The sequence below is a fragment of the Paroedura picta genome, chromosome 7 (assembly GCF_049243985.1).
Source record: "Paroedura picta isolate Pp20150507F chromosome 7, Ppicta_v3.0, whole genome shotgun sequence".
Lineage (NCBI taxonomy): Eukaryota > Metazoa > Chordata > Lepidosauria > Squamata > Gekkonidae > Paroedura > Paroedura picta.
The window spans coordinates 73162558-73174816 of NC_135375.1; the positions used below are offsets into that span (position 1 = coordinate 73162558).

The following is a 12259-nucleotide window of genomic DNA, read 5'->3' on the forward strand; positions in this document are numbered from 1 at the left end:
CCCTAAAGTTCAGTCCTACATACACACGCTAGGAAATATAACCCTTTGGATTCAGTAAGACCTATTTTGCAGCAAATGTTTCAAGTTATACGGCTTGGCTATAGTTTACAGAGAAACAAGCTGAAAAGACATTTGACAGTATGAGCTTAAAGTGTTCTTATGCTAAATATTACCAGAGAGATTTCAAAACATCCACTATCAAATGTTACAGGAGGACAATCTTTATTGATCCCTTGACGAAGAATCACACTGGGGAGGTGGGAAAAGAACACCAAGAATGCAAGTCTGTAAAGCAATTGGGCCAGTAGTGATGCTGGTCTGTTATATGACAGCCAACATGGTAGAGCCTCTAATCTGGAGAACTGGGTTTGATACCCCACTCCTCCACACAGCCAGCTGGGTGACTTTGGGCCAGTCATAGTTCTCTCAGAGCTCTCTCGGCCCCACCTATCTCACAGCATGTCTGCAGTGGGGAGAGGAAGGGAAGACGATTGAAAGCCAATTTGAGAATCCTTAGGGCAGAGGGAAGAGGTAGAATAAAAAACAACTCTTCTGAATTTTCACTTGATTCTTGATCCATGCAAATATCCAAACTTAAAAAAAAATCCGTAATGCTAATCATGCCCTCCACTTCCACAGGCATTCATTACACGTTGCTTCCTTGCCTGCCTGCTCTCAGGGATCCACTTTTCACTGAAAAGATCCAAGATCAGCCTGTGCAAGTGCTCTTTCCCCTTCTATTGTGCAAATAAGAGAAATTCCAGAATGTTGTTAGCACTGTTCAATGTTGTGGCATGAAAATTTTCCCTATTAGTAGCTCAGATTTAAAAGCCAGGTTCTACAGAGATGGGAACACTACAGGTTAGGTTTTGCTATCTCTTGATCAGGAACCAAGGCACTGTTAAATGGTAGTATAGGGTATATAAAACCACACTTCTGCTCATCCCTGACTTCCTACTGATTGGCCTTGTACTGCAATAACCATATCACATGGAGGCACGACTGCATCAAAATGATCCCTGCAACAATCTTTTCAGGGATAACACTGAGATGCAGCAAAAGTGTTCTCTTACTCATCAATGCTCTGGCTCTTAATTTACTTCTTTTGGCCTTAGTGATTTTATCATGTCCCAACACTACTTAGTCTCATGGCAACATTTTCAAGTTGTAGAAAAGGAGGAAAAGTCCTAAAAACAGAGCTTCAAGTAGCTGAAGAGAGGAGACTGTGGCTGTTCATAGCCATGAAAAAGTACATTTCAGCCCCCTTGAAAGTGATTCTTCATCCCCAACATCAAAATTGGTACAGACCTACATTGAATAACACCCAATTTTTTTTTGGGGGGGGGGGGGCGGACTTGCAATGCATTCACTTCCCTTGATCTTCCACAAACCTTCTGAGAACAAGTCACCCAATAAACAGGGCCCTCGAACTCCAATGCAATGAAAGCTAAACTATAAGCTATGCTTCCCAACCATATTCTGCATGATTGCGCCCCTTCTGGGGTTTCTCAATGGTAAAAAAGTTGAGAAAGCTGAGTTAGAGGAATGCTCTACAGTGCATTAAGGGTGGGTTTTATATTTGTATTTATTTAATATAGTACTTTGGCCAGGCAAGTTGATCGACATAATACAATAGATAAATACAAGCATTCTGTATAAAGAAAGTAAACAAAAAGGATTCTTAAAATTTAAAGTCATCACCATTTATAACCTTGTCTTTCACATACACTGAATACATGAGCACAGTATTTAGCAACCTCTGAGGCAATGGGAGCTTTTCCTCTCCATAGGAGTTTGATTTTTACTTTATCTGTACAACTGGGGGCATCCCTTTGGGGGGGGGATAACCAGGTCCTCGCCGGTGTAAAAAAGGACACCAGAAGGAAACGTGTTTAAGGGACTTGACCTCCCTAGAATTTTCAGCTCTTGGAACTTTCTTAACATGTCCCTCCAGGGTAAGGCTGGGCACCTCACTAGTGTAAATTCCCTCCTATAGAATTTAGCATCCAAAAATGAGAGATACTCACCTGAGGTTTGGATATATCTGGTATTTAATGGAGCAGAATAGTCAGGGGAGTGTGAGAAGCATGCCTTCTGGTGGCACATCTTGTTATGAGGTTGGAAAGAGGAACTATATGGAAATGAGCAGTAGAGAGACAGAGCTTTGCCTGTGACTGGCATGAGAGCACTATAGATTAAACAGCAAGAGCTCTACTTTCCTAAAGATGCCTTTATTAGAGAAAGTCTATTGACCCAGAGAGAACATTAAGCCATTATGGCTCATACTCAAAGATGCAGGCACTGGAGAGCTGTTTTGGGAATACAATGTTATATTCGATCCTGAGTGGAACTCTATAAATGTCAGCCTTCTGCAGTGGGCAGACCTGAGACCAAAGACACCTAGAGGGACACACCATATCTCACTATGAAATTTTTGAGACTTTCCTCCAAAGCTCTCACAATACACTTGAAAATAAGTTAGTAACACTTTACAGGTGTGACAGAGAATAGTTGCAATTTCTGTTGCCAAATAACAAACCTTGAGTAACAAAGGGAATTGTTTACAATGACTTGAGCCAGGCTGTGTGTTTAATTTAGAAATGCAGCATGGATCTATTGCATAAGAGCTTTTAAATGAACATCAGCCTAAAGTGTCTTCAGGGCACCTAAGTGGCACTATGGAAAGGACACAGAATCGTAACAGTCAGCAACATTATTTAATTTCTATGCGACCTCATGAAATAAGGGGTGGGCATTAGAGATACATTTAATACATATGAGTAAGTCGGCATCTAAAACAATGAAAAAACTCAGGAAATCTTCTAGGGAATAAAGTCCCTTGCTAAACATTAATGAAATAGAGTGCCTAGGGACTGATAGTTCATTCTGCAGTGCAGGGATGAAGCAAAGCCCTATTTTGTCCATTTACAAAATCATAAAAGGACAGAACAATTCAATGATATTCCTAGATCTCCTGGTTCCCCCAGTGGTGTCTGTAAATCTTCTCTGGGGAAAAACAAAGCTCACACACAGATATACATATAGCTTTACTGGGTCAAAAAGGAAGTTACAACAGATAGCAGAGACAAGTTTTCCAAAAGCACAACAGCACCCATGATAAACAAGGTAAGTTTATCTAGGATCTACTGAAAAGCCAGCATGAGTCAGTCCTGGTCATTCCTTTAATACTGACAATGTGAACTGCATTTCTAACTGCAACAAAGTCCAGTGCTGAACAGGCCCATCTGGATCATTCCATTGACAGGAGCTACAGGATAGAGTTTTAGCTACTCATGTAAGTCAAGGAAATAAGTAACAAGTAGCCTTGCCAAGTTCACAGCTGAAGTTCAGTTCTATAGAAAGATCCAGTTATCTTATGAATGTAAAGCTGTCTTGGAACTTCTTAACTTCTAATGGTGAACTGACCAATCTTCGTGGGCGGGACAACAGATGTCACATCCATCTACATTTCCGTTTGATGAGGCCCGCCAGAAGATGAGCCCCACATCAATAAATATAAGTAAAGATGGGAGGCAGATCAAAGAAGGTTGGTAAACGGCTGAGCAGAGAATTAAGAGAATGAGGCAGGGAAAGGGAAGAGGATATGGGAGTTACCTGTGGGAGGGAAAGAAAAAAAGTGCATGGATGGAGATACAGGGAAAAGTGAGGAGCTACCCCACAATTCCTTGAGGATTCTTACCATACAAGCGGGCTGGCTCTGCAGCCCATCACACAATTGGGACACAGTTTTCTTAGGTAGATCTCTGTTTCGACGTCACTAGACCCCACCTGGAAGTCAGCAACTCCGGGAGATAAGGAAGCAGGAAAAGGGGAGAGGCTCTGAAGCTTTCAGGAAAAGGAAATAGTGAGGGAGGGGGAAATCAGATGATTCCCACAAGCCTTTACAAGTTCCCACTAGTTCCTCACATTTACCAGTACAGCAACAATACAAGAAAACTCACCAACATGGGGAAAGAGAAACTGAGGGCAGGAAACTCTCAATTGCATAGGGAAATATGGACTTAAAAAAAGAAAGTCTAGTTAAATGGGATTAAAGAAAAGGCACATCTTCAGTTCTTTCAAGGGACAAAACACATATCACAAAAGCAGCAAAGGAATATCCCTGAAACTAGTTACCACAAGAACTCTACTACACAGTGTGGGGAAGGGGTGATAAACCTAGCCCACATTGTGTCATCTCACTCCAGCTGTGATGACAGGTTAGCCACGCCCTCCTAAAATCCTCTTTCCCTCATTTGCTTGTGTCACCAAAACCCCAGGATGCCACTAGCTGACTCTACACAGAAATCACATCCAAGAAAAGATCGAGATGACCTAAGTCTGACACAGAATTAACCAGGGCAGAGGCACTTGTGAATAGCTTTCCCCTCAACTAGCCTATGGATTCCCCACCAGATTTGGTGAGGGGGCAGAGTGCATTCTGTGCTAGAGATTTAATTGAATGGGATGGCATGGTGCCAGGTTTAAAATAACCTACAACAAGGCCACCAACCACTGGGCTTTGTCGAATCTGGTTGTGTTAAATTGAGTTTTCCCCCTGTGCTCTTCTGATCCATCCATGCTCGCAAAACAGGGAGAGAGACTGGTCTCTAAGGGCAGGCACTGCTAGGAGATATTTAGGCTGCTAGGAAACAGGCCCTAGCTAGCTGAGGTATTTATATTTTTGTTTTTTTTTTACCTGCTGTGAATGTTGGAGTTCTTTTAAGTCTCCCCCATTAGATTTGTACTTAATTTCAGCACCCTCTCTTTGTCTCCAAATAAACTTCTTTGCCTTTACTTGGATTAAACCTTTGATACTCTTACTGAGCTAAAATGCACAATAAGCTTGGATGTATGTAGGAGAGCCTGAAAATTGTTTCAAAAGCTACTTTCATTTTGCTATATCCCACTCCACAACCCCTGCTGCCCCTTGAAACAATATTTCAATTTCTTTACAACTCCATTGTAGTCTCTCACAAATGTTACTTCACATTTCCAAGCCGGTTACTAATAGGACAAGACAGAATGTGGAGTCATTCTTGCTAGCCTTTAAATTCCTTAGCTGATGCCAATCCAAGTTATCAGGTTCACTGTCACTAAAGTAAATCCTTTTAGTGTGAGCAGGGAGCTGCAATGGCCTTTCTTGAAATGGATGCACTTTTTGTCACTGCCAGGTAGGCCTCTTTGAGATTAACCTTTATAGGTCAATAAAGTGTAAGTGGATTGTAGAAAGGCAGAGCCAGAATCACACTGCCCTATCAGTAGACAGATTGCTCTCAAAAGCCCAAGTCCTTTTGGCTACGTTAACACATACGTGCCAAGCATATAATGAGCATATTAGCCTTGCCTCAACTCTGAGCTTGTGGGCAGTTGAGATTTCACCCTCAGCCTTAACAAACACAGGATTAGTCCATTTTCACAAGTCACAATCCAAGGTAAAAAGCAGGGCAGGAATTTATTCACAACATGCCAACCAAACCTGAAATAAAGTTACATTGTTAATTCTGAAGCTAATTTACACATATATTTTTGATATTTTCAGATACTGAATAAAACTTATTTGCTTTGCTGGCAGGCAGGCATCCCCAGCCAAAGTTCTTTTTGGGGTCAGTGGTGTGCCTTGAACAAACACTGGCAAAGCTGCTGGTGCTTCATTGCAGGTCGCCCTTTTCTGCATTGCACGTGTGAAGGTAACTGAGCAGCATATAGCCCGAAATGAAAAAATATCTGAACAAAGATGGGCATTTATGCCACAGTTAATTTTTTTAGAAACCAACCACCTGTGATCCACACTGTTCAAAACAAGGTATTTCCATGGAAACAGTTGCATTCCTCTTTACAGAACGAAAATACTGATTTTACCAAAAATGCCAAATTTTTAAAAAGAGCACATTTATACATTAAAGACTTCCACATGGACATGAATCCTGTCTACTCTGGTGTCCATCCAGGACAAGGAGTCACCCAGTCTACTACTGGGACTGAGCTCATGGGCTCCCCCCCCCTTAGGCTCACATAGATTTTAGTCTGGTCTAAGAGCAATGTTGGTCAGTGCTAACTATGACTATGCCACTGCATACATCACAGTAAACTACAGTAGGCACAGGGAAGTAGCATGCCATATTGCATGGTTTTCTACCACATGGTTTATCGAGATACCATTATATGCAGACTCACATTTTTGTGTCCCGAAAAGGTTGAATTCTTCATCATGTGCTAAGTCTCCTCCCAGTTTTGCACAAGGCTGAAGGGCCATCCCACAGCTGTTGATATTGAATGGAAAGAGTATACCTACAATGTACTGTTTTAGTTTCAGTCTTTTTAAAAGAAATGTTTGCCTTCCCTGCTTTTTCTTCCTACTACTAAGTGTACAGTATTGCAAAGGATTTAAATCAGAGGTCCCCAATATAGTGCCCATGCAGGCATGGTACCCACGAAGTCTTTTTAGAAAGTGTATAGGGACAGGTAGGGCTTTTGCCTGGCAGGGCGAGGCAAACAACAAAAATTGAATTTTTCAAGTTAGGGTATATTGAATCTGAAAAATATCAATCCCAAAATTTCCTAAATCCCAATATCTGCATGGTATTCAGATTTGGGAATTTATACAGTATAATGAAGAACTGATCAACAGGTATCTCGGGGGACTGTTTTTTTGAGATAGAGGCATCAAATTTGCAGTATAGCTGCTGGTGCCTCTCCTCAACCTCCCCCCCCACATATAGCTGCTAGTGCCCTTATTCTCCATTGGGTTCAGTGGAATGGTTAAAAAGATATTGAAAAAGAATACAGTCTCTCTTTAAACGCCTTTTGCAAGTCACAAGTGAACTCTGAAGGCATTTAAAGGACTCACGGTCCTTTTAAATACTTTATCTATGTGGTGAGTTCACCAGAAAGCATTTAAAGGGACTGCAATCCCTTTAAATGCCATTCAAGTTGGCAATCCTGAATATTTCAGATAGCTGAAATTCAGCCCCAATCTATAGCATGCTGAAAGAATTACTGGAAAATACTTAGAAGGTATTATTCTGATTTTTAAAACTCCAGTTTAGCAGAATGCACACTCCTCCTATTGCTTAGCCATTGGTGATCTGATTGGTTGTGCAGATGTTTATGCTTTGGTAGCAGCTGTAACCACCCAAAAAGGAATGTGTAACTGAAGACAAACTGTATACGCAACAAAATATTTTAAAGCATTATTTTTTTTAAAGCACCATGTTAAACAGAGCTTCTGCATAAAATGTTGACAGGTTATTATTAGAGTTATTATGCCTAGCTTTACTCCCTGAAATTATATGGTTGGCTCTAACTTCCATAGCAGCTATTTTGTGACTTTAAACTAACATTGCATCCAGCCTCAGAGTACAGAGGGGCAGGGGATCTGAATTTACCAGCCAATTATTCCCAAGATGAGTCACCATACAGTTCCTACAGCCCACATTAAACCTTAACTTGGTGCATTTCCTATGCACAATTCTGCATGCTTGTCTTTAGGCAGCACACATGGAAAGCTGGATCAGAGCCACTAGGGAAACTGGCTGACATCCCACATGTTTATACTGCTCTTTGAGAGACTTCTTCTCCCCATATCCTGCATAGTACCCCAGCCTCCAGTCTTATGCTCTAATCAGTCTTTCTTCCAAACTCATTGAGCCTACACCCATGCTGTTAGAAGAATAATTCCCACCATCTCCTGCTCACTCTTTTTCACTTCTTCTCTAGAAATGTGCACTGTGAATTAATTCAGAAAGGAAAAGCTTGGGGGTGATGGATAGTAAATGAAAAGACGGGGGGGGGGGGAGAACCACTAAATGGGGAGGCATGATGGGAAGCAGTATTAGGTGCTACTAATGGGTAAAAAGAAAGTTGGAGAAAAACAGATGGATGAATCCTGGAAATTGGTTCCGCCGAGGATAACTCTTCTGACTGATGCCAGGAATTCTCACCTGGCAGAACAAGCTCCGAGCCCCAAAGGAAGGCATCACTGTTAGTGGAACAGATTTATGGAATTCAACAGTTCACATAGCCTCAAATACAATCTCACTAAAAGATGACTGAACAAACCCCCAAAACTGCCCAAAATGATAACCCAACATCTGAAATAATTTAATTGATCAAGTATTAAAAATTACAAGGTTGTTGCCAGAAAGCTAGCCCATTCTCTTTTTGCTATTGAAAAATGATATATTTGGTTACACATATTAAAACATGTCCATTTCATAAGTTTAAATTAAGATGATAGTTTCTCTAGCAGTACTTTCACTGCTCCTTTGGCATCTTCAGTCTTTTTCAATTTTGGAATAAGACTTTTTAGTCCATCTTTGACTTGATTTGCCACTTCTTGGTCGGAGCTCTGAAGAAGGCTGCAAGGAAGAAAAAGTTTCGAAAATCAAAGATTAAGATAAAACGCTGATATGTAAATAAATGAATTTGAGGATACATCCACCTTTGCCGAAACAGCAAACTGGATTAGATCCAGCTGAAGAGTTTTCCCTGAAAGTATTCTTGAAGAGTCAAGAAGAACCTTGTTTATTGCTCTGCATGGACTGTACCATTCATGAGGAAATAGGGAAATTCACTTCCTTCTCCATGTGTACTGGGCAAAGAATCAAGGAGAAAGCAAATTAACTTTATTCTCCCCTCCTTGCGACTGCAACATCTATTACTGCTTGTGTTGTGATCAGGATAAGTCACTTGGAGCCTTGATAGGCCAAGTCAAGAGATTTTTGCAGCTATATTTGTAATGTAGCTAGAATAAAAACCAATTTGCTGATCTCTCTATTTTGCTGATACTTAAGGTATTACCTCAGTGTGGGTGTCTTCCCCACACTTTGGCAGATGGACTGTTGCTTATTTGAAAAAAAGCAACTGGGAGGCCTTTCAATATTAAGAGAAGGTTACTAAATATTAGTGTCACCTTAGATAACAGCTTGCTGGGGAGTAAACGGTAATGACTGGGGAAGACACTGGCAAACCACCCCGTATTGAGTCTGCCCTGAAAACACTAGAAGGCGTCACCCCAAGGGTCAGACATGACCCAGTGCTTGCACTTGGGATACCTTTACCTTTAGATCACATTAAGCACAAGCCTAAGTGATGTCCAGTTATGCAACTACCCTATATACTCGCGTATAAGTCTAGTTTTTCAGCACCTTTTTCCACACCGAAAAAGCCCTCCTCGGCTTATATGCGGGTATATACAGTAATTGAAATAAAAGCCTGCTCCAGCCAGCCAACTGTTGCTTTGGCAGCTTGTAGGACATAAATGGTTTGACTGAAGGACTCTGATCTTTTTTTCCTTTTTGCCTTCACTTCTTCCTCTGCTTAATCACTTATTCCAAACTATTATTTTGGTTTCTATGTGTGAAAAGCAGGGTACAAAAACCAGCAGCTATTCATCCTCTTGACTTCTCTGTATTTGTTGGGGGGGGGGGGGAGGCTGGATGGGAACCTGTGATGATGGAGCATTTACCACCCTCGGCTTATATGCTAGTCAATAGGTTTGCCCAGATTTTGTGGTAAAATTAGGTGCCTCGGCTTATATGCGAGTATATACGGTATTTCCCCATTGCAGAAAAGTATGAGCAGAAACATAAACAAGTCATACAAAAATACCACAAGTGAACAAGACCAGTAATCAGTATGACTGCCATCCAATACCATTAGTTTTACTGATAGTGCATTTGAAATTGTCACTGTGCCAAAATAATGTTTTTAAAGATCTACTTTTGAGGAAGCCAGGAGGCAAGAATGACTCAATATTCAATTCATTTCTTCTTAAAGGGGAAAAAACCGTATTTGCTGTATTTGCCAGAGCAGCTCTTCCCAAATCTTTGCTTAACAGCTGTGTGCACGATTAGGGATTTTAAAAAGAATTAAATATTCTTGTCAAATGCAAAGGATCAGTTCTAAAAAGTTGGGAAAACAATATAGATCTATACTGGAAAGCTGGCAAGTTGGCAATAAACTCCGTAATGATAAATCTTTGAAAAGTTGCTTAATTTAAGCCTAATGCTTTTGTAGAGACCTAGAGAGTCAGGAATATTATTTTCTTCTCTGTCAGAATACTGGTGATTGAAAGAATCAGAGATGGAATCCTAGGAAGCACAAAAAGGCTGACCCATTGCAAGCAGATTTTACTTTCCTGGGATCTGTATTTTCTATTCGGTCATAGAGGTCAGGGTGACTATTGCGGCAGGAGCAGATAAACTAAAGCTGAAGATGGCTTGAACCACCTTAGTTTCCTTTTATTAGATGTATTCCCTGTCTGTAAAGAGTCTTTTTGCTTGGCCCTAGTCACTTCTTCAAGCAACATGTCAGGCTAATAATAGAGATTGGGAGAACTGATCTTTTGATAGGTGGGAGGGACATTAGAGGACATTTAGATTTCTTCTCTCTCTACATTTCTGATTCTCTGTGAATATATTCATTGAGAGCTCACTTCCCATTTTAAAGTACCTGTTACCATAGTGATCCCAACAGCAAAAATTAAAAATAAACTTTGCAACATATTTAGTGGTTTCAAAGCAAGGATTTAAAAAAAATTGTCTCCAACTTTTTTACCATTGAGAAACCCCTGAAACATTCTTCAGGCTTGATTGGGCAGAATATGGTTGAGAAGCAAAGCTATGTACATACTCACCTGGGGGGCTTCCCCTTTCCACCCCCTCAAGGCCCATCATTGGCCATTGGGGGGGGAGGGCAGGTTAATTACCATATATGGTTCTATCACTTGATAAATGTTTAACAAATTTAATATATATATAAAAAATTAATTCCCAACCATTCAGGAAACCCTTCCAGTGCTGTCAAGAAACTTCAGGGTTTCACGAAAGTCTGGTAGAGAAATCCTGGTCTTTCAGCACTAACACAATGAGATTTTTGTTCATGTGTAGCACCTAATATATTTAAGTGCTTTTATAATTACATTAGAACATTTGTTATCCAGCACTCATGAAGAATGGTGGCTGCCAGTTAACTGAATGTACTGGATTATCAAGCTTACCCTACCCAGAAGAATCCACTGTGACCAAACCTCACACTACTGGGAACAGCCTACTCCCACAAAGCTGGCAGGCAGGGATCTTCCATGGAGCCATGCTAGGCAGCAGCTAGACATCTGCCTAGGAGCCCTCCAGCAGAGACTCCTCCCAACACCTCGAGGCAGGCTGTGGGGAAGGATGGTGCCTGAGGAGAACATCAACTGGCACTGGGAGGTGTCAGAAGCCCAGCAAAGGCTAGAGCCATTAAGATGGCCAGCTGGAGAGGCAGGAGAGGGACGTCTGTGCACCTGAAGATGGTCACTGAGGGGGTGGAGCCAGTTCCCTAGGCTCTGCATTCTGGATTGTCAAGTACCAAATAACAAAGCTATGACTGTACTTCAGTTTAACTGGACTGTTAAACTATTAACAGGGGTCAGGTCTTGTTCCTTCTCTGGCCACTTGGCTCCAGGCCTGTGTCAATGACTACAAGAGAATGGCTCCAGAGTAAGAACTGCAGTGTCTCTCAATCAGCACAAGCTACCCAAAAAGGCATAATTCACAGGGGAGTCCTTATGATGTGGTCACAGTGAAGTTAATGCAGTACTATAATACGGAAATTGGAATTGATGCTCCTTTAGTTTTTGAAAACCAAACCCCTAGACTGTAAGGCATCACCTCCAGTATCATCAAATAATACCTTGAAACACTGCACAATTGGTGTAAAGAATTCCTTGCAGGCCTTCAGGCAAGTGACATGAAAGCAAAGTTCTTTGAATGGAACACAGCAACATCTCCCCTTAGAAACAAACTCAGCAAAGCTACAAGGTTTCTGTCTGCCTGAAATTATATAATTCGCAGAAAGCTTGGAAATGGTGTGACTCAAGGAAGACATAAAAGTATATTACAACAAAGGTCTTTTGTTATTAAAAAGGTAAATGGATTCAATGGATACTAATTAGAGGCAAAAAAAAGATCCTACATACCGACAAAGAATAATTGCTCCACGATTGACTTCTGCCCAGCGCTTCAAATGGTCAATGTCCACATGCTCCACTAATGTCCTTGCAAAACAAGCTGTTAAGAGTAGAAATCAGACATGGCTGCATAGACCTATGAAACTTTTTCAATTGTTTTAAAGACCTCCAATTACTATCCACACAGCCATACTTGGTCTGTGCGCTATATTTATATATCCAAATATGCATGCCTAGTTGCCACTCTGGCCCAGCATTTTAATATTGCTGAACAAAGTCCTGTATGTAAAATTTAATGGCTAGGAT

At 41.0% G+C, this 12259-nt stretch overlaps 1 protein-coding gene across 4 annotated transcripts in view; it reads right to left on the reverse strand.

The window, feature by feature from the left end:
* Window positions 1-3034: 3034 nt before the first annotated feature.
* Window positions 3035-12259, reverse strand: part of PUM3 (pumilio RNA binding family member 3) — a 33724-nt gene continuing 24499 nt past the window's right edge. For all 4 annotated transcript variants that reach the window (XM_077344904.1, XM_077344906.1, XM_077344905.1 and 1 more), the window contains exons 17-18: window positions 11963-12053; window positions 3035-8360 (exon numbers count right to left, since the gene is read on the reverse strand). In XM_077344904.1, the coding sequence (XP_077201019.1) occupies window positions 8228-8360; window positions 11963-12053 (224 nt within the window). In that variant the 3' untranslated portion in view covers window positions 3035-8227. The remainder of the gene's footprint in view (window positions 8361-11962; window positions 12054-12259) is intronic.